This window comes from Caloenas nicobarica, chromosome 32 (assembly GCF_036013445.1).
Source record: "Caloenas nicobarica isolate bCalNic1 chromosome 32, bCalNic1.hap1, whole genome shotgun sequence".
Lineage (NCBI taxonomy): Eukaryota > Metazoa > Chordata > Aves > Columbiformes > Columbidae > Caloenas > Caloenas nicobarica.
In genome coordinates, this window is record NC_088276.1 from 261,111 (window position 1) to 281,653 (window position 20,543).

Genomic DNA, 20,543 nt, shown 5'->3' on the forward strand with positions numbered 1-20,543 from the left:
GTTTTGGGGTGTCCCCCCCCCCCCTTGGGAGCAGATTCAGAGTTTGTTTTGGGGATCCTCTTTCCATTTAAGAGAGGGGCGACTCCAGTTTTGGGGTGTCCCCCCCCACTTGGAGGTTCACATCCATTTTTGGGGTCCCCTGGTGCTCTCGAGGTCAGCTCCATTTTGGGGTAAACCCCCCCTACTTGAAAACAGCTTCACCCCCATTTTGGGGTCCCGCACCAGCAGCTCCCCCTGATTTTGGGGTCCCCCCAACACTTTTAAGGTTCCCCCTGTTAATTTTGGGGGTTCCCCCCATTAATTCTGAGCCCCCCCCCCCCAATTCATCAACTCCCCTCCCAGCCCCTTTTTTAGGGTGCACCGTGAGCTTCCCGGGGGTGTTTTGGGATCCGCTGTCAATTTTGGCTCCCCCCGGTGAATTTTGGGGTGTCCCCCCCATTTCGGGGCGCTAGAAGCCCCTGTGCAGCAGCCACTCCCGCAGCTGCGCCCCCCAGTGCCCCCCCACCCGCAGGGTCCCCGTCACCTCGTTCACCTGCACCCGCGGCTCCGGCCCCCCCAGCCCCCCCAAAAACTCCTGCAGGTCCCGCGCCAGCGCCTGGAGGGGGGGGGAAACGGGGGGGGTCAGCACCCCAAAAAATGCCCCCGAAAAGTCCCATGTACCCCAAAATCGGCTCCTGCCCCCCCAACTCCTCCCTGCCCCCCAAAACCTCAGGCCTGAACCCCAAAACAGCTCCTGCACCCCCAAACCACGTACCCCCGTCCACTCTACCCAACCCCCTGCACCCCCAAATCCTCACCCTGAACCCCCCAACATTCCCTGCCCCCCAAATTCCCCACACACCCCCCAAAAATCTCCCAAATCCTCTTGTACCCCCAAAGCCCCTGAATACCCAGATCTCCCTGCACCCCAACCCGCCCCCCCCCCCCCAAAAATTCTCCTCCACCCCAAATCCCCCATCCCCAAAACCCCCCGCACCCCAAACCCTGGTACCTGCAGATCCCCCCCCTGCACCCCAAACCCCCGCCCCCCAAATCCCCCATCCCCAAAACCTCCCACAGTGTCTCAAGAACCTCTCACCCCCAAACCCCCCCGTACCCCAAAACCCCCCCCGTACCCCAAAACCCCCCTGCACCCCAAACCCGGTACCTGCAGATCCCCCTCCGCCCCCCTGAGCTCCGTGAGGCGCCGCCGCCCGTCCCCCCCCCGCGGGTACACGGGCAGGTTGTGGTACCGGGAGCGACGCACGAAATACGGGAGGCCCGGGGGGGGCCCTGGGGGGGGGCAAAAAAACCACCTCAGGGGGGGCGATTAACACCCCCACGGCAATTAACCCTCGGGGTCTAATTAACCCTTTAATTCCTCTTATTGGGGTAAACACTTTCCTCCTTGCAGCACCAAATAACAGCGAATATTCCTCTTGGTGCCCCCCAGGAAAAAATGTGCCCCCCCCGAGAGATAATTGCCCCCCCATGGGGTAAACAACCCCTGTTAATTGCCCCCCCCAGGATAAATAATTTTTTTATGCAAACTACAAATGGGAAATATCCTCTTTGTTCGCCCCTCCTGGGGGTAAAACCCCCCCCCAGGCATAGACCCTCTCCCAATAAGTAAATCCCCCCCCCCAAAATAATTGCTCCCCCATAAATAACCTGTGTTAATTACCCACAACTAATTAGTCTCCGTGAGAAATTGAAGTCAACCCCCCCGCCCCATCTATAAATACCGGAATTGTTTTGTGTCCCCCCCCATCCAGGCTTAAATTAAAAAATTAAACTAAAAAACCACCCCCCGGATGTAAACACCCCCCTAGGGAATAAATAACCCCCCCTAAGGAACAAATAACCCCCTTTATGGAAAAAATACCCCCCCCAGGGAACAAATACCGCCCCCTCAGGGAGCAAATTTGCCCCCGCAAGGGGTAAATCCCCCCCCAGCCCCGTTAATGAAGGTTTGGGGGGGGGCACTGACCTGCGGGGGGGCTCCAGCCCGAGGGGGTGGGCAGCGGGGGGGCGCGGGGACGCGGGTGGGCGGCAGCAGCCGCTGCACGAAGGCGAATTCGGCCGTGGACTCTTCGAAAGTGGGGGGGGCCCGGGGGGGGTCGGCCGCCCCCGGGGGGGTCTGCAGGGAGGGGGGGGGGGGGCAGGTGAACCCCCAGTTTGTAGCGGGGACCCCCAACCCCCCCCCCTCCCCCACCACTCAGGATCCCCCCAAATCCCCTTCACCTCTTCCCCCCCATCTCGGCACCCCCCCAACCCCCCCCCCCCATCTCAGCACCCCCCCAAAAACCCCCCAGGACCCCCCAAATCCCCCTCAGCTCCCCCCCCCCATCTCAGGACTCCCCCAAAACCCCCCCAGGACCCCCCAAATCCCCCTCAGCTCCCCCCCCATCTCAGGACCCCCCCAGGACCCCCCAAACCCCCCTCAGCTCCCCCCCCATCTCAGGACCCCCCCAAACCCCCCTCAGCTTCCCCCCCCCATCTCAGGACCCCCCCAAAACCCCCCAAACCCCCCTCAGCTCCCCCCCCATCTCAGGACCCCCCCAAAACCCCCCAAATCCCCCTCAGCTCCCCCCCCATCTCAGGACCCCCCCAAAACCCCCCCAGGACCCCCCAAACCCCCTTCATCTCTTCCCCCCCCACCTCAGAACCCCCCAAACCCCCCTCAGCTCCCCCCCCACCTCAAGACCCCCCCAGGACCCCCCAAACCCCCTCAGCTTCCCCCCCCATCTCAGGACCCCCCCAAAACCCCCCAAACCCCCCTCAGCTCCCCCCCCATCTCAGGACCCCCCAAAACCCCCCCAGGACCCCCCAAACCCCCTTCATCTCTTCCCCCCCCATCTCAGGACCCCCCCAAAACCCCCCCTCAAATCCCCCCCCTACAGACCCCCCCCACGTCCCACAAACACCCCCCACCCCCCAGGACCCCCCAAACCCCCCTCAGCTCCCCCCCCACCTCAGAACCCCCCAAACCCCCCTCAGCTCCCCCCCCACCTCAGGACCCCCCAAACCCCCCTCAGCTCCCCCCCCACCTCAGGACCCCCCCCAGGACCCCCCAAACCCCCCTCAGCTCCCCCCCCACCTCAGAACCCCCCAAACCCCCCTCAGCTCCCCCCCCACCTCAGGACCCCCCCCAGGACCCCCCAAACCCCCCTCAGCTCCCCCCCCACCTCAGAACCCCCCAAATCCCCCTCAGCTCCCCCCCCACCCCAGGACCCCCCCAGGACCCCCCAAACCCCCCTCAGCTCCCCCCCCCACCTCAGGACACCCCCCCCATCTCATTCCCGCTCCCCCCTCCCCTCAGAACCCGCCTCCTCAGCGCCCCCCCCCGCCCAAAACCAACTCCCAACTCCCCCCCCCCCACAGACCCCCCCAAACCCACCTTGACCCCCCTCATCCCCACGGCCCCGCTCAGCTCCCGCAGCCGCCGCGCCAGCGCCGCCATCTTGCCCGCGTCGCCCCCTCCCCACGTCCGCACGCACGCACGCGCGTGCGTGCGCGTGACGTCAGCGCGCCGGCGCACGCGCGGCCCCGCCCTCTCCGCGCGAGCCGCCGCCGCCTGAGGAGCCGCTGAGGTGAGGGCGGGAAAACGGGGGGAAATCGGGGAAAACGGGGGGAAATCGGGGGAAACGGGGGGAAATTGGGGGAAACGGGGGCTATTGAGGGGTCCGGGAGGCCTTGGAGGGGGTCGGGGGGAACCCTGAGGGAGTTTGGGGGGGTCCGGGAGGTTATTGGGGGAGGGGCTGAGGGGATTTGGGGGAGTCCGGGGGGTTACTGGGGGGTCTGGGGGTTATTGGGGTTCCAGGGGGGGTTATTGGGGGGCACGGGGGTTTATTGGGGGTTCCGGGGGGTTATTGGGGGTCCGGGGGGGTTATTTGGGGTTCCGGGGGTTTATTGGAGGGGTCTGGGGGGTATTGGGGGGTCTGGGGGTTATTGGGGGTTCCGGGGGGTTATTGGGGGGGTCGGGGGGAACCCTGAGGGAGGGCTGAGGGCATTTGGGGGCTCCGGGAAGTATTTGGGGGGCGGGGGAATCCTGAGGGTCAATTGGGGGGCCCGGGGGGGTCATTGGCGGGTCTGGGAGGCCTTGGGGGGGGGTCGGAGGGAAACCCTGAGGGGATTTGGGGGGGTCCGGGGGGTTATTGGGGGAATCTGGGGGTTGGGGGAACCCCCGCAGGGTTTGGGGGTCTGGGGGGGGACCTAAAGGGGACAAAAAGGACCGAGGGAGGCTCTGGGGGGGCTATAGGGACTGGGGGGGCAGCGCAGCCGGTTCCCCCCCGCGATGTCCCGGCCCTTTGTCCCCAGGGCCCTTTGCCAGGTGCCAAAGTCCTTTTGAGCGGGAGGGGCTGTAAAAACACCCTCCCCCCAACAAAATGCACCCCAGAGCCCCCAAGCACCCCCCCAGACGAACCCAGCCCCCCCCAATAGCTTCAGCCCCCGCCCGAATAAATCCATATTCCCCAAATTTCTTCCCTCCCCAAACAATTTCGGTGCCTCAAAACTCGTCTAAACACCCCCCCCCCTGCTTTTCCTGGGGGTCCCCTCCTTTTTCTTAAAGGGGGGGGGGGGGCCCCTTAACCCCACCCCGTGTCCCCCCAGCCCAAAATGCAGCTGTTCATCCGCGCCCAGACCCTCCACACCCTCCAGGTCGGCGACACCGAGACCGTCGCCCAACTCAAGGTGAGTCCTGGACCATATTCGGGGTGTCCCCCCAAAAAATAAACCCATTTTTGGGGTCTCACCCCCCCCCACCATGTGCGTGTCTCCCTAGGAGCGGGTGGCGGCTCTTCCGGGCGCCCCCCCCGCCGAGGACCAAATTCTCCTGTTCGCCGGGACCCCCCTGGACGATGCGAACGTGGTGGGACAGACCCCCCGCTCCCCGAATTCGCCACCCTGGACCTCACCACCCGCCTCCTGGGGGGTACGTCACCCCCCGCTAATTACCACAGCGCTCGTTAGGCTCATTAACCCCCCCTGACGCCCTATTTTACCCCCCCACCACCAGGGAAAGTCCACGGGTCGCTCGCCCGTGCCGGCAAAGTGAGGGGCCAGACCCCCAAGGTGAGTTTTTTAGGGGTTTCCCCCTGATTTTAACACATTTCTCACACTTTGGGGCTGTCCCAAAGCTCGGGGGGCTCCTGCTTTATGGGCCCCCCCCCTCTAATTTTTTTGGGGACCCCCCCTTTTTGCAGGTGGCGAAGCAGGAGAAGAAGAAAGAAGAAGACGGGCCGGGCCAAGCGGCGCATGCAGTACAACCGGCGCTTCGTCAACGTGGTCCCCGGCTTCGGCAAGAAGAAGGGGCCCAACGCCAACTCCTGAGCGCTGCCCAGCGAATACAGCGGAATTCGGGCCGTTCTGCTCTTTTTTGGGGTCTTTTTTGGGGGGTTTTTTTTGCGTCTTTCTGAGGGGAGCTGTGGCTGGGGAGAATGGTGCTGTAGGAGAGCGGCGGAAATGGCCGAGCGCTGCCGGAAATGGCCGAAGGTGGGCGGGGCGGAGGGAGCCGAAGCCGGGACGGAAAGAGCCGAAGAGGAAACGAGCGGGGGCGGAAACACCCGAGCGTTGCCGGGGAGGGACGAAGCGGGGACGGAAAGAGCCGAAAAGAGCCGAGGGCGGGGGGGCGGAGAGATCCGAAGCCGGGACGGAAAGGGCCGAAGACGAAACGAGCGGGGGCGGAAACACCCGAGTGTTGCCGGGGAGAGCCGAAGTGGGGACGGAAAGAACCGAAGGCTCAGGGCGGAAAGAGCCGAAGCGGGGACGGAAAGAGCCGAAGGCTCAGGGGGGAGAGAGCCGAAGTGGGGACGGAAAGAGCCGAAGGCTCAGGGCGGAGAGAGCCGAAGTGGGGACGGAAAGAGCCGAAGAGAAAACGAGCGGAGGCGGCAACACCCGAGCGTTGCCGGGGAGAGCCCGAAGCGGGGACGGAAAGAGCCGAAAAGAGCCGAGGGCGGCGGGGCGGAGAGAGCCGAAGTGGGACGGAAAGGGCCGAAGGCTCAGGGCGGAAAGAGCCGAAGTGGGGACGGAAAGAGCCGAAGGCTCAGGGGGGAGAGAGCCGAAGCGGGACGGAAAGAGCCGAAGGCTCAGGGCGGAGAGAGCCGAAGTGGGGACGGAAAGAGCCGAAGGCTCAAGGGGGGAGAGAGCCGAAGTGGGACGGAAAGAGCCGAAGGCTCAGGGGGAGAGAGCCGAAGCGGGGACGGAAAGAGCCGAAGCGGGACGGAAAGAGCCGAAGGCTCAGGGCGGAAAGAGCCGAAGCGGGGACGGAAAGAGCCGAAGGCTCAGGGCGGGGAGAGAGCCGAAGTGGGGACGGAAAGAGCCGAAGGCTCAGGGCGGAGAGAGCCGAAGGAGCAGTGGGGGAGAGAGCCGAAGTGGGGACGGAAAGAGCCGAAGGCTCAGGGCGGAGAGAGCCGAAGCGGGACGGAAAGAGCCGAAGAGAAAACGAGCGGAGGCGGCAACACCCGAGCGTTGCCGGGGAGAGCCGAAGTGGGGACGGAAAGAGCCGAAAAGAGCCGAGGGCGGCGGGGCGGAGAGAGCCGAAGCGGGGACGGAAAGAGCCGAAGCGGGACGGAAAGGGCCGAAGGCTCAGGGCGGAAAGAGCCGAAGTGGGGACGGAAAGAGCCGAAGGCTCAGGGGAGAGAGCCGAAGCGGGACGGAAAGAGCCGAAGGCTCAGGGCGGAGAGAGCCGAAGCGGGGACGGAAAGAGCCGAAGGCTCAGGGCGGAAAGAGCCGAAGCGGGACGGAAAGAGCCGAAGACGAAACGAGCGGAGGCGGAAGCACCCGAGCGCTTCCGTGGCGAGCCGAAGAGGAGGCGGGGAGAGCCGAGCGCTTCCGAACGGCGCCGAAGCCGCGGCGGAAACTCCCGAAGCGCTTCCGAACGGCGCCGAAGCCGCAGCGGAAACCCCCGAAGCGCGGCCGATCGGGGAGCCATGGCGGCGCCGGCCGCTCCGTGCGGGCTGTGCGGAGCCGCCGCCGCCCCGTACACCTGCCCGCGCTGCAACCGCCGCCTCTGCTCCCTCCGCTGCTACCGCGGCCACGGCGGCTGCGCCGAGGCGTTTTACCGCGAGCAGGTGCTGCAGACCCTCCGCTCCGAGCGGGGCTCCGAGCGGGGCCCTCCCCCGGCGGCCGCCGCCTTCCCCCGGCTGCGCCAGCTACGCGAGCCCGAGGCTCCGGCGGGGCGCGCAGGCCGCGGGCTGTGGGGGACGCTGAGCCCGGCCCAACGGGCCCGTTTCCAGCGGCTGCTCCGCACGGGGGAGGCGGCCGAGCTCCTCCCGCCGTGGAGACCGTGGTGGTGGCGCCGGGGTGAGGATCCACAGCGGGGTAAAGGTGGTGGGGATGGGGAAGAGGAGGGTGGTGGGGATGATGATGATGAAGGGGAGGGTGATGGGGACAAAGAGAAGGGTCGTGGGGACAAAAAGAAAGGTGATGGGGACAAAGAGAAGGGTGATAAGGACAGAGAGAAGGGTCGTGGGGGCAAACAGAAGGGTCGTGGGGACAAAAAGAAAGGTGGTGGGGACAAAGAGGAGGATGATAAGGACGAAGAGAAAGGTGATGGGGACAAAAAGAAAGGTGATGGGGACAAAGAGAAGGGTCGTGGGGACAAAAAGAAAGGTGATGGGGACAAAGAGAAGGGTCGTGGGGACAAAAAGAAAGGTGATGGGGACAAAGAGAAGGATAATAAGGACAAAGAGAAGGGTCGTGGGGGCAAAGAGAAGGGTGATAAGGACAAAGAGAAAGGTGGTGGGGACAAAGAGGAGGATGATAAGGACGAAGAGAAAGGTGATGGGGACAAAAAGAAAGGTGATGGGGACAAAGAGAAGGATGATAAGGCCAAAGAGAAGGGTCGTGGGGGCAAAGAGAAGGGTGATGATGATGAAGAGGATGATGGGGACAAAGAGAAGGATGATGGGGACAGAGAGAAGGGTCGTGGGGACAAAGAGAAAGGTGATGGGGACAAAAAGAAAGGTGATGGGGACAAAGAGAAGGGCCGTGGGGACAAAGAGAAGGATGATGATGATGAAGAGGATGATGGGGACAAAGAGAAGGATGATGGGGACAGAGAGAAGGGTCGTGGGGACAAAGAGAAGGATGATGGGGACAAAGAGAAGGGTGGTGGGGACAAAAAGAAAGGTGATGGGGACAAAGAGAAGGGTCGTGGGGACAAAGAGAAGGATGATGGGGACGAAGAGGAGGATGAGGAGGACGACGAGGCCGAAGAGCAACCCGCCCCCCCGCCCGCCGCCCCCTCGGCCATCCCCCCGCTCAGCTCCTTCCCGGCGCCGCCGCCGTCGCCGCTGCTGCGTTTCCAGCTGCCCAACGTGCTGTTCGGCTACGTCTTCGCCCTCGCTCTGCACCGCGGCGACGAGTCGCTGCTCCCGGAGCTCCCGGCCGCCGCCGTCGACGCCTCGGCCGCGCTCCGCGCCCGCCGCCCCTTCGCTTCCACCGCGCAAGCCCTCCGCGCCGCCCTCCGCGACGCCGACGCCGCCGGATACCCGCCGTGTCCCCTCGGCGACGCCGGCGCCGTCCTGGCCGTGGCGGAGCTGCTGGAGGGACCCGCCGGCGCCGGTAATAAGAAGAACGACGCTAACGACGGTAATAATTACGTGTTGGCGGCCCTGGCGCACCTGGAGCGGCTGCTGCGGAGCGGGCGCCGGGGGTTGCAGCCCGGCGAGCGGCGCCGGTTCGACGCGGCGCGGAGAAAGTGCCGGTTCCTGCTGAGCTGGAGCCGGGAGGCGGCGCCCGGGACCATGGGCGAGCTGGCGAGGGACAGCAGGGCCCTGCACGGGGAGCTCGTTAGCGCTAACGAGGGAGGGACGGAGCGGCGGGGGCTCGTTAGCGTTAACGAGGGAGGGACGGAGCGGCGGGGGCTCGTTAGAGGTAACGGGGGAGGGAGGAGGCGGCTGATCGAGGAGCTGGATTGAGGCGCTGAAGGAGCCGACTTAATTGCTGCTCGTTAAGGAACTTGGGTAATGAACGTCCAGAGAGGCAGCTCGTTAAGGAACCCGCTAATGAACATCCGGAGAATGAACGTCCAGAGAATGAACGTCCAGAGAAACAGCTCGTTAAGGAACCCGCTAATGAACATCAGGACAGTCAATATCCAGAAAAGCAGCTCGTTAAGGAACCCGACTAATGAACATCCAGAGAAGCAGCTCGTTAAGGAACCCGCTAATGAACATCCGGAGAATGAACGTCCAGAGAATGAACGTCCAGAGAAGCAGCTCGTTAAGGAACCCGACTAATGAACATCAGGACAGTCAATATCCAGAGAAGCAGCTCGTTAAGGAACCCGACTAATGAACGTCCAGAGAAGCAGCTCGTTAAGGAACCCAACTAATGAACATCCAGAGAAGCAGCTCGTTAAGGAACCTGCTAATGAGCATCCAGAGAAGTTGCTCATTAAGGGACCCAACTAATGAACATCCGGAGAAGCTGCTCATTAAGGAGCCGAACTAATGAACATCAAGAGGATCAGCATCCAGGAAAGCAGCTCGTTAAGGAACCCGCTAATGAACGTCCGGAGAAGCTGCTCATTAAGGAGCCGAACTAATGAACATCAAGATGATCAGCATCCAGAGAAGCAGCTCGTTAAGGAACCCGCTAATGAACATCCGGAGAATGAACGTCCAGAGAATGAACGTCCAGAGAAGCAGCTCGTTAAGGAACCCGACTAATGAGCATCCAGAGAAGTTGCTCATTAAGGTACCCGACTAATGAACATCCGGAAAAGCTGCTCAGTAAGGAACGTGCTAATGAACATCCAGGGAAGCTGCTCATTAAGGAGCTGAACTAATGAACATCAAGAGGATCAGCATCCAGAGAAGCAGCTCGTTAAGGAACCCGCTAATGAACATCTGGAGAATGAACGTCCAGAGAATGAACGTCCAGAGAAGCAGCTCATTAAGGAACCCGACTAATGAACATCAGGACAGTCAATATCCAGAGAAGCAGCTCGTTAAGGAACCCGACTAATGAACATCCAGAGAAGCTGCTCATTAAGGTACCCGACTAATGAACATCCAGAAAAGCAGCTCATTAAGGAACCCGACTAATGAGCATCCAGAGAAGTTGCTCATTAAGGAACCCAACTAATGAACATCCAGAGAAGCAGCTCATTAAGGAGCTGAACTAATGAACATCAAGAGGATCAGCATCCAGAGAAGCAGCTCGTTAAGGAACCCGCTAATGAACATCCAGAGAAGCAGCTCATTAAGGAACCCGACTAATGAACATCCGGAGAAGCTGCTCATTAAGGAGCCGAACTAATGAACATCAAGAGGATCAGCATCCAGAGAAGCAGCTCGTTAAGGAACCTGCTAATGAACATCCAGAGAAGCAGCTCGTTAAGGAGCCGAACTAACGAACATCTGGAAAAGCAGCTCATTAAGGAGCCCGACTAATGAACATCAAGACAATCAACATCCAGAAAAGCAGCTCATTAAGGAGCCGAACTAATGAACATCTGGAAGAGCAGCTCATTAAGGATCCTGACTAATGAACATGCGGAGATGCAGCTCATTAAGGGCTGAGTTAATGAGTGGGGGGAGTCTGTTCATTAAGGAACCTGACGAACGGGCGGGGGCTCGTTAAGGAGCGACGTTTAATGAACGTGCTAATGAATAAACACAATTACTAAAAAACGGCAGCTGCTAATTGGGAGGGGGGCGCTAATTAACCCATTGACCCCAGAGGGGACCCAGGCGTCCGGGTGTTGTTGCCCCCCCCCTCGCGGGGCGTGGCCTGAGGACGCCCCGCCCACCGCGCGCTGATTGGCTGTGCGCGGCCCCGCCCCTTCCAGGCTCCGCCCCCTCCCCGCTCTTAAAGCGACAGTGACCCCGGGGGCGCCAATAAAGTTTATTTGATTAATATAATTGGGGGGGGGGGGCCACAAGGGGGCGGGGTTTAGGATGGGGGGCGGGGCTTCACCCCAGGGGGGTCCATCATGGTGGGGGGGGCTGGTGCGCAATGGGGGGGTCCGGGTGACTTTGGGGGTCCCGGTGATATTGGGGGGGGGGAGTCTCCATAACATTGGGGGGGTCCCGGTGACGTTTTTTGGGGGTCCTGGGGGGTTTTGGGGGTCCCAGGGGGGTTTTGGGGGTCCTGGGGGATTTTTGGGGGTCCTGGTGAGGTTTTTGGGGGTCCTGGGGGGGGGTTTGGGGATCCCAAAGGGGTTTTTGGGGGTCCCAGGGGGGGTTTTGGGGGTCCTGGGGGGGATTTTGGGGGTCCCGGGGGGGATTTTTTGGGGGTCCCGGGGGGGGGTTTCGGGGGTCCTGGTGAGGTTTTTGGGGGTCCCAGGGGGGTTTTGGGGGTCCCAGGGGGGAATTTGGGGGTCCCGGGGGGGATTTTGGGGGTCCCGGTCACTCCACCACCAGGCGGAACCGCTCGGCCTCCTCGAACTGGCTGTTCATGGCGGCCGCCCAGGCCTCCAGCTGCCCCACCTGCGCGACCCACGGATTGACCCACGGATTGACCCATAGAACCCCTATGGACCCCCATCGCCCCACAGCCCCCCCATTGCCCCACAGACCCCCATTGCCCCATAGAACCCCTATGGACCCCCATCACCCCACAGCCCCCCATCGCCCCACATCCCCCCCATCACCCCACAGCCCCCCATAACCCCCATCGCCCCATAGACCCCCCATTGCCCCATAGACCGCCATCACCCCACAGACCCCCATCACCCCACAGCCCCCCACTGCCCCACATCCCCCCCATTGCCCCATAGAACCCCTATGGACCCCCATTGCCCCACATCCCCCCCATCACCCCACAGACCCCCATTGCCCCACAGCCCCCCCCATCGCCCCATAGAACTCCTATGGACCCCCATTGCCCCACATCCCCCCCATCACCCCACATCCCCCCCATTGCCCCACATCCCCCCCATCGCCCCATAGAACCCCTATGGACCCCCATCACCCCACAGACCCCCATCGCCCCACATCCCCCCCACTGCCCCACATCCCCCCCATCGCCCCATAGAACCCCTATGGACCCCCATCACCCCACAGCCCCCCACTGCCCCACATCCCCCCCATCGCCCCATAGAACCCCTATGGACCCCCATCACCCCACAGACCCCCATTGCCCCACAGCCCCCCCATCGCCCCATAGAACCCCTATGGACCCCCATCACCCCACAGCCCCCCCACTGCCCCACATCCCCCCCACTGCCCCACATCCCCCCCATTGCCCCACAGCCCCCCCATCGCCCCATAGAACCCCTATGGACCCCCATCACCCCACATCCCCCCCCATATCCCGGGGTGGGGGGTGTCCCCCCACTCACGTCAATGGGCGGCAGCTTCTTCTTCCTGCGCCGCTCGGGGGGGGGAGGGGGGCGGGGGGGGGTGGGGCCGCTTTGGGGGGCGGGGGGCGGGGGGATGGGGGACAGGGGGGCCCCCCCCGCCCCCCGGGGGGTCCCCAAAGGCTCCAAGCGGCTGTAGGAGCGACGGACGCGGGGGGCGACCGCGGGGGGGGGAGGGGAGGGCGGGGGGGACACGGGGGACGCGGGGGACACGGGGACATTTTCCTTCTGCAGGTGGAGCTGGGGGGGGGACACACACGCACAAATTGGGGGGGGGTCACCAATGGGTTGGGGACATGGGGATAATGGTCCTGAGCACTTGGGGACACCCCAGACCCTTTGGGGACCCCCCCAGACCCCTTGGGAACTCTCCTGACCCCTTGGGGACGTCCCTGGCGTTGAACTTGACCTTGTCCCCAACCCCTTGTGGGCCCCCTCAGACCCTTTGGGGACCCGCAAACCCATTGGGGATCCCCCAGACCCTTCGGGGATGTCCCTGGCATTGAACTTGACCTTGTCTGTGACCCCTTGGGGACCCCCCCGAACCCTTTGGGGACCCCCCTGAGCCCTTGGCAATGTCCCTGGCATTGAACTTGACCTTGTCCATGACTCCTTAGGGAACCCCCTGGCCCATTGGGGATCCCGCAGCCCCCTTGAGGACGTCCCTGATAATGAACTTGACCTTGTCCCTGACCCATTGGGGACCCCCCTGACCCTTTGGGGACCCCCCAGACCCTTTGGGGACCCCCCAGACCCTTTGGGGACCCCCCAGACCCACTGGGGACATCTCAGATGTTGAACTTGACCTTGTCCACCAACCCCTTATGGACCCTCCAGCCCCCTTGCGGACCCCCCCCGACATTGAACTTGACTTTGTCCATGAGCCCTTGGGACCCCCCAACATTGTCCCCAACCCCCTGGGGACACCCCCTCCCCCCCCATCCTGTCCCCACATGTCCCCTCCCCCAACTCACCCGGGGGCTCCGGCGAAGGGTCAAAGGTCGCTCAGCAACCTGGGGGGAGGGGACGGGTCAGCACCCCCGGACGCCTGGGTCCCCCTGAACTCCTGGGTCCCCTCCCGAACTCCTGGGTCCCCTCCCGAACTCCCGGGTCCCCTCCCGAACTCCCGGGTCCCCTCCCGAACTCCTGGGTTCCCCCCGAACTCCTGGGTCCCTCCCGAACTCCTGGGTCCCTCCCGAACTCCCGGGTCCCTCCCGAACTCCCGGGTCCCTCCTGAACTCCTGGGTCCCCCCCCAAACTCCTGGGTCCCCCTGAACTCCTGGGTCCCCTCCCGAACTCCCGGGTCCCCTCCCGAACTCCTGGGTCCCCCTGAACTCCTGGGTCCCCTCCCGAACTCCCGGGTCCCCTCCCGAACTCCTGGGTTCCCCCCGAACTCCTGGGTCCCTCCCGAACTCCTGGGTCCCTCCCGAACTCCCGGGTCCCCCCCGAACTCCCGGGTCCCCCCCGAACTCCTGGGTCCCCTCCCGAACTCCTGGGTCTCCCCCCGAACTCCTGGGTCCCCCCGAACTCCTGGGTCCCCCCCCGAACTCCTGGGTCCCCCCCCGAACTCCTGGGTCCCCCCCCTGAACTCCCGGGTCCCCTCCCGAACTCCTGGGTCCCCCCCCGAACTCCTGGGTCCCCCCGAACTCCTGGGTCCCCCCCCGAACTCCTGGGTCCCCCCCCGAACTCCTGGGTCCCCCTGAACTCCTGGGTCCCCCCCGAACTCCTGGGTCCCCCCCGAACTCCTGGGTCCCCCCCCGAACTCCTGGGTCCCCCCCGAACTCCTGGGTCCCTCCCGAACTCCTGGGTCCCCCCTCACCCCGTTCCGCTGCTGCAGGGGGGGGAGGGGCGCGCAGCTGTTTCCGAATCCGCGTCGCGCTGGGTGTGGGGGGGGGGATGGGAGAAAAAACAAAGCGGGTTGGGGGGGGGGGAGGCTCTGCCCCCCAAGTGCCCCCCCCAGCCCCACCGATTGACCCACAGACCCCCCCAAATTGCCCCAGACCCCGCCCCACAGCCCACCCCCCCGCCCCACAACTTGCCCCATAGGCTCCCCCCGCGTCCCCCCCACCCCGCCCCATAAGTGGCGCCCCCCCCCCGCCCCACAGACCCCTCGGGGACCCCAAAATGTGCCGCCCCCCCCCCCGCGGCGCCCCCCGCACCTCCCGCCATCGCGCTTCTTCGAACCGCCGGAACTGACGTCACGACGTCACTGACGCTGCACGACGGAAGCGACGCGGGACCCAAGGAGGAGCGACGAGCCCGGAAGTGCCGCTGGCGGCGGGGCAGAGCGTCGCTGGAGGAATCGGTCAGCTGGCCGGAAGCGGAAGTGGCCGGCGGGGTCGCCATGGTAACGGGGCGGGGCGGGGGGGCGGCTCGTTGACTCCCGTTAATCCGCGTTAATTAACGTTAATTAACGTTAATTAGCCGCTAATCCCGCGCCCCCCCGCCTCTAATTAGCGTCCCCTTGGCCGCGCGGGGTTAATTTGCGGCTCATTAGCGCCATTTCGGGGGAGCGGGAGGTGCGGGGGGGTCAATTAGCGTTAATTACCGTTAATTACCGTTAATTAGCGGGGAGCGGGGCCTGACCAACACCAAACGCCCTTTAATTAACAATTAATACGCGATCCATTCGCTCTTACCACTTATTAACGGGTTTATTGCAATGAGGGGCTCGTCCTGCCCCATTAACTGTAATTAAGGAGCTAATTATGCTCATTAATACGCTAATTAGCGCTAATTAAGAGCGGCCGCTGAGTCTCAGTCACTTACAGGCTGCGCTTTGTGGATGGTTGTACCCAAAAGTTAAATAAATATTAATTAAGTACTAATAAGAAAATAATTAAGTGTCAATGAAGTCTTAATTAAGCGTTAATTAAGTGGTAATTGTTAATTAATGTTCCCCAGGGGCCCTGGGCCGCCCCCTCCCCGCCCCGAGAGCCGAACAGGAACCTGAGCAGCAGGTGAGACCCGGACGCCGGGGTCCCTGGGGCACGCCTGGGTCCCTCCCGAACGCCTGGGTCCCCTCCCGAACGCCTGGGTCCCTCCTGAAGTCCCGGGTCCCCTCCCGGACGCCTGGGTCCTTCCCCGAATTCCCGGGTCCCCCCCGAACTCCTGGGTCCCCTCCCGGACACCTGGGTCCTTCCCCGGACGCCTGGGTCCTTCCCGAACTCCTGGGTCCCCTCCCGGACACCTGGGTCCTTCCCTGGACGCCTGGGTCCCTCCTGAACTCCTGGGTCCCCCCCAAACTCCTGGGTCCCCTCCCCGGACTCCTGGGTCCTCCTGAGCTCCTGGGTCCCTGGGGCACTCCTGGGTCCCTCCCGGACACCTGGGTCCCCTCCCGGACGCCTGGGTCCCCCCCAAACTCCTGGGTCCCCTCCCGGACACCTGGGTCCCCTCCCGAACTCCTGGGTCCCCTCCCGGACGCCTGGGTCCCCTCCCAAACTCCCGGGTCCCTCCCGAACTCCCGGGTCCCTCCCGGACACCTGGGTCCCCTCTCGAACTCCTGGGCCGCTCCCGGACGCCTGGGTCCCCCCGAACTCCTGGGTCCCTCCCAGACGCCTGGGTCCCTCCCGAACTCCTGGGTCCCCTCCCGGACGCCTGGGTCCCCTCCCGGACGCCTGGGTCCCTCCCGGACGCCTGGGTCCCTCCCGGACTCCTGGGTCCCCTCCCGAACTCCTGGGTCCCCCCTGGACGCCTGGGTCCCCCCCGAACTCCTGGGTCCCCTCCCGACCTCCTGGGTCCCCTCCCCGAATTCCTGGGTCCCTCCCGACCTCCTGGGTCCCTCCCGAACTCCTGGGTCCCTCCCCGAACTCCTGGGTCCCTCCCGGACGCCTGGGTCCCCGCAGGGCGGGGCCGCCCGACCCCCACGCCATCCTGGGCGTCCCCCCCGGCGCCTCCCCCGCCGAGATCCGCGCGGCCTTCCTGGCCCGGTGCAAAGAGGTAACGGGGGGACTGGGGGGACTGGGGGAACTGGGGGGAACTGGGGGGAACTGGGGGGAACTGGGGGAACTGGGTGGGGGGAGGGTTCTCTGGGGGTGTCGGGGAGTTCGGGAGGGGACTCAGGAGTTCGGGAGGGGACCCAGGAGTTCAGGGAGGGACCCAGGCGTTCGAGAGGGGACCCAGGCGTTCGGGAGGGGACCCAGGCGTTCAGGAGGGGACCCAGGCGTTCGGGAGGGGACCCAGGCGTTCAGGAGGGGACCCAGGAGTTCGGGAGGGACCCAGGCGTTCGGGAGGGGACCCAGGAGTTCGGGGGGACCTAGGTGTTCGGGAGGGACCCAGGCGTTCGGGAGGGGACCCAGGCGTTCAGGAGGGACCCAGGAGTTCGGGAGGGACCCAGACATTTGGAAGTGGACCCAGGCGTCCAGGAGGGGACCCAGGCGTCCGGGAGGACCCAGGCATTAGTAGTGGACCCAGGCGTCCGGGAGGGGACCCAGGAGTTCGAGAGGGGACCCAGGCGTTCAGGAGGCACCCAGACATTTGGAAGTGGACCCAGGAGTTCAGGGCGGACCCAGGCGTTCGGGAGGGACCCAGGCGTTCGGGAGGGACCCAGACATTTGGAAGTGGACCCAGGCGTCCAGGAGGGGACCCAGGCATCCGGGAAGGGACCCAGGAGTTCGGGAGGGGACCCAGGAGTTCGGGAGGGACCCAGGCGTCCGGGAAGGGACCCAGGCGTCCGGGAAGGGACCCAGGCATTCGGGAGGGGACCCAGGCGTCCGGGAGGGACCCAGGCATTGGGAGGGGACCCAGGCGTCCGGGAGGGGACCCAGGAGTTCGAGAGGGGACCCAGGCGTCCGGGAGGGACCCACGCGTTCGGGAGGCACCCAGACATTTGGAAGTGGACCCAGGAGTTAAGGGCGGACCCAGGCGTCCGGGAGGGGACCCAGGCGTCCGGGAGGGACCCAGGCGTCCGGGAGGGACCCAGGCGTCCGGGACGGGACCCAGGCGTTCAGGAGGGACCCAGGAGTTCGGGAGGGGACCCAGGCGTCCTGTGCCCGCAGGTTCACCCGGACGGGGACCCCTCGGACCCCTCCCGCCACGGGCGCTTCGTGCTGCTGGCCGAGGCCTATGGGGCCCTGAGCCGCCCCCGGCCCCGCCCCCGGCCCCGCCCCCCGACAGGCCCCGCCCCCCGGCCCCGCCCCCCGCCCGGCCCCGCCCAGCGGCCCGACACCCCCCCCGGGTAATGGGGGCCTATGGGGCTGGGGGGTCTGTGGGGCTGGGGAGGCCAATGGGGGCCTATGGGGGTCTATGGGGCTGGGGGGTCTGTGGGGCTGGGGGGTCTATGGGGGCCTATGGGGCTGGGGGGACCTATGGGGGTCTATGGGGCTGGGGGGTCTTTGGGGCTGGGGAGTCTATGGGGCTGGGGGGTCTTTGGGGGTCTATGGGGCTGGGGGGTCTATGGGGCTGGGGGGCCAATGGGGGCCTATGGGGCTGGGGGGTCTATGGGGTTGGGCGGTCTATGGGGCTGGGGGGGCCAATGGGGGCCTATGGGGCTGGGGGGTCTATGGGGCTGGGGGGTCTATGGGGGTCTATGGGGGGCTGGGGGGTCTATGGGGGCCTATGGGGTTGGGGGGTCTATGGGGCTGGGGGGTCTGTGGGGCTGGGGAGGCCAATGGGGGCCTATGGGGGTCTATGGGGCTGGGGGGCCTATGGGGCTGGGGGGTCTATGGGGGCCTATGGGGCTGGGGGGTCTATGGGGGGCTGGGGGGTCTATGGGGCTGGGGGGCCAATGGGGGCCTATGGGGTTGGGGGGTCTATGGGGCTGGGGGGTCTTTGGGGGTCTATGGGGGGCTGGGGGGTCTATGAGGGGCTGGGGGGTCTATGGGGCTGGGGGGCCAATGGGGATCTATGGGGCTGGGGGGTCTATGGGGCTGGGGGTCCCAGGGGGTCCCATGCGTGTTGGGGGGTCCTATGGGGCTGGGGGTTTCTTATGGGGTCCCATGGGTGCTGGGGGTTCCCATGGGGTCCTATGGGGCTGGGGGGGTCCCATGGGGTCCCATGCGTGTTGGGGGGTCCTATGGGTGCTGGGGGGTTCCCATGGGGTCCTATGGGGCTGGGGGGGTCCCATGGGGTCCCGTGGGTGCTGGGGGATCCTATGGGGCTGTGGGGACCTATGGGGTCCCATGGGTGCTGGGGGGGTCCCATGGGGTCCTATGGGGCTGGGGGGGTCCCATGGGGTCCCGTGGGTGCTGGGGGATCCTATGGGGCTGGGGGTTTCTTACGGGGTCCCATGGGTGCTGGGGGGGTCCCATGGGGTCCTATGGGGCTGGGGGTTTCTTACGGGGTCCCGTGGGTGCTGCCCCCCAGGTGGGACCCCAGCGGCCGCTATTGGCAGCAGTTCCGCCCCCCCGGGCCCCCCGCGGGCCCCCCCCCCACCGCCTGCTGGGCCTTTGCCTCTTACTGGGAGCACTGGGAGCTGCTGGGCACGCCCTGGCCTACAGGTGGGACCCAGGCGTCCGGGGGACCCAGGAGTTCGGGGGGGACCCAGGAGTGCCCCAGGGACCCAGCAGTTCAGGGGGGACCCCGGTGTCCGGGGGACCCAGGAGTTCGGGGGGGACCCAGGAGTGCCCCAGGGACCCAGGAGTTCAGGGGGGACCCAGGCATCCGGGGGACCCAGGAGTTTGGGAGGGGACCCAGGCATTCGGGAGGGACCCAGGAGTTCAGGAGGGGACCCAGGCGTTCGGGGGGGACCCAGGAGTTTGGGGGGGACCCAGGCGTCCGGGAGGGACCCAGGAGTTCGGGGAAGGACCCAGGCGTCCGGGAGGGACCCAGGAGTTCGGGGAAGGACCCAGGCATCCGGGAGGGGACCCAGGAGTTCGGGGAAGGACCCAGGCGTCCGGGAGGGGACCCGGGAGTTCAGGAGGGACCCAGGCGTTCGGGAGGGGACCCAGGCGTTCGGGAGGGACCCAGGAGTTTGGGAGGTACCCAGGAGTTCAGGAGGGGACCCAGGCGTTCGGGAGGGGACCCAGGCGTTCGGGAGGGACCCAGGAGTTTGGGAGGTACCCAGGCGTTCGGGAGGGGACCCAGGCGTTCGGGAGGGGACCCAGGCGTTCGGGAGGGGACCCAGGCATTCGGGAGGGACCCAGGAGTTCAGGAGGGGACCCAGGAGTTCGGGAGGGACCCAGGAGTTCGGGGAGGGGACCCAGGAGTTCGGGAGGGGACCCAGGAGTTCGGGAGGGGACCCAGGCGTTCGGGAGGGACCCAGGAGTTCAGGGGGGACCCAGGAGTTCGGGAGGGACCCAGGAGTGCAGGAGGGGACCCAGGCGTTCGGGAGGGACCCAGGAGTTCAGGGGGACCCAGGCGTTCGGGAGGGACCCAGGCGTTCGGGAGGGGACCCAGGCGTTCGGGAGGGGACCCAGGCGGTCGGGAGGGGTGTGTGTATGGGAGAGGGTGTGGGGGTTCCTCCCCTGAACGCCTGGGTCCCTCCCGAACGCCTGGGTCCCCAGGTACGTGGCCGGAGCTCACGCCGAGTTCCTGGACGAGCGGGACCGGGAGCTGCGAGCGGCCTATGAGAGAGCGCGGAGCCGGTGGGGGCGGAGCCACGGGCCGGGGGGCGGGGCCAAGGGGTTGGGGGCGGGGTCAGAATGGGGGGGCGGGGCAGAGACCGGGGGGCGGGGCCTGGGAATGGGAGGCGGGGTTGTGGGAACCGGGGGGCGGGGCCAGGAACCGGGGGGCGGGGCCAGGAACCAGGGGGCGTGGCCAGGGTTTGGGGGTGGGGCCTGGGAATGGGGGGTGGGGTTGTGGGAACCGGGGGGCGGGGCCAGGAACCAGGGGGCGTGGCCAGGGATTGGGGGTGGGGCCTGGGAATGGGGGGTGGGGTTGTGGGAACTGGGGGGCGGGGCCAGGAACCGGGGGGCGTGGCCAGGGCTTTGGGGGCGGGGCCACGACCTGGGGGATGGTGGGGGGCAGATATGGGGGGGGTCCCACATTGATCAGGAAAATTAGGGGGGTCAGGGGGGTCTATGGGTTTGGGGGTGGGGGGGCACGGGGGGGGGTGACATCCTGTGACCCCTCGCCCCCCGGTGACCTCTGACCCCTGACCCCGCAGGGCGGGGTCACGTGAGGACGTGCTGCGGCGGCTGCGGGAGGCGCGGAGGCGGGGGAGGGGCGGCGGGGCCGGGCCGTGAGACACGCCCCCTCCTCCCCCGGCACCCCCTCCCCCCAACCCCCCCGGTCACCGGACGCCTGGGTCCCTCCCCGAACTCCTGGGTTCCTCCCGGACGCCTGGGTCCCTCCCGGACTCCTGGGTCCCTCC

General features: G+C 65.8%; 5 protein-coding genes across 5 annotated transcripts; 4 read left to right on the forward strand and 1 right to left on the reverse strand.

The window, feature by feature from the left end:
• Positions 1 to 336: 336 nt before the first annotated feature.
• Positions 337 to 3,463, reverse strand: MRPL49 (mitochondrial ribosomal protein L49). Its single transcript, XM_065654135.1, is given in 5 exon segments — positions 337 to 595; positions 1,148 to 1,272; positions 1,970 to 2,005; positions 2,008 to 2,119; positions 3,380 to 3,463. Coding segments are annotated over 5 exon segments (483 nt in total). The 5' UTR covers positions 3,443 to 3,463; the 3' UTR covers positions 337 to 448.
• A 31-nt stretch (positions 3,464 to 3,494) lies between these two features.
• Positions 3,495 to 5,349, forward strand: FAU (FAU ubiquitin like and ribosomal protein S30 fusion). The gene is given in 7 exon segments (XM_065654097.1): positions 3,495 to 3,572; positions 4,594 to 4,674; positions 4,766 to 4,864; positions 4,867 to 4,915; positions 5,000 to 5,055; positions 5,187 to 5,207; positions 5,209 to 5,349. Coding segments are annotated over 6 exon segments (405 nt in total). The 5' UTR covers positions 3,495 to 3,572; positions 4,594 to 4,599; the 3' UTR covers positions 5,314 to 5,349.
• A 116-nt stretch (positions 5,350 to 5,465) lies between these two features.
• ZNHIT2 (zinc finger HIT-type containing 2) lies at positions 5,466 to 10,604 on the forward strand. Its single transcript, XM_065654044.1, has 2 exons — positions 5,466 to 7,284; positions 8,941 to 10,604. The coding sequence occupies exons 1-2, from the start codon at positions 5,466 to 5,468 to the stop codon at positions 9,222 to 9,224; spliced, it is 2,103 nt and encodes a 700-aa protein (XP_065510116.1). The 3' UTR covers positions 9,225 to 10,604.
• On the forward strand, positions 7,338 to 8,943 carry LOC136000258 (protein qua-1-like; the record flags this gene model as incomplete). Its single annotated transcript, XM_065654037.1, has 1 exon — positions 7,338 to 8,943. A coding segment is annotated over one exon (1,566 nt), but the record flags the coding sequence as incomplete, so codon positions are not given.
• A 2,512-nt stretch (positions 10,605 to 13,116) lies between the features above and the next one.
• Positions 13,117 to 20,447, forward strand: LOC136000267 (uncharacterized). The gene is given in 9 exon segments (XM_065654046.1): positions 13,117 to 13,402; positions 14,398 to 14,639; positions 15,197 to 15,252; positions 16,138 to 16,231; positions 17,290 to 17,468; positions 18,596 to 18,635; positions 18,638 to 18,729; positions 19,735 to 19,815; positions 20,337 to 20,447. Coding segments are annotated over 9 exon segments (1,149 nt in total). The 3' UTR covers positions 20,416 to 20,447.
• Positions 20,448 to 20,543: the final 96 nt, after the last annotated feature.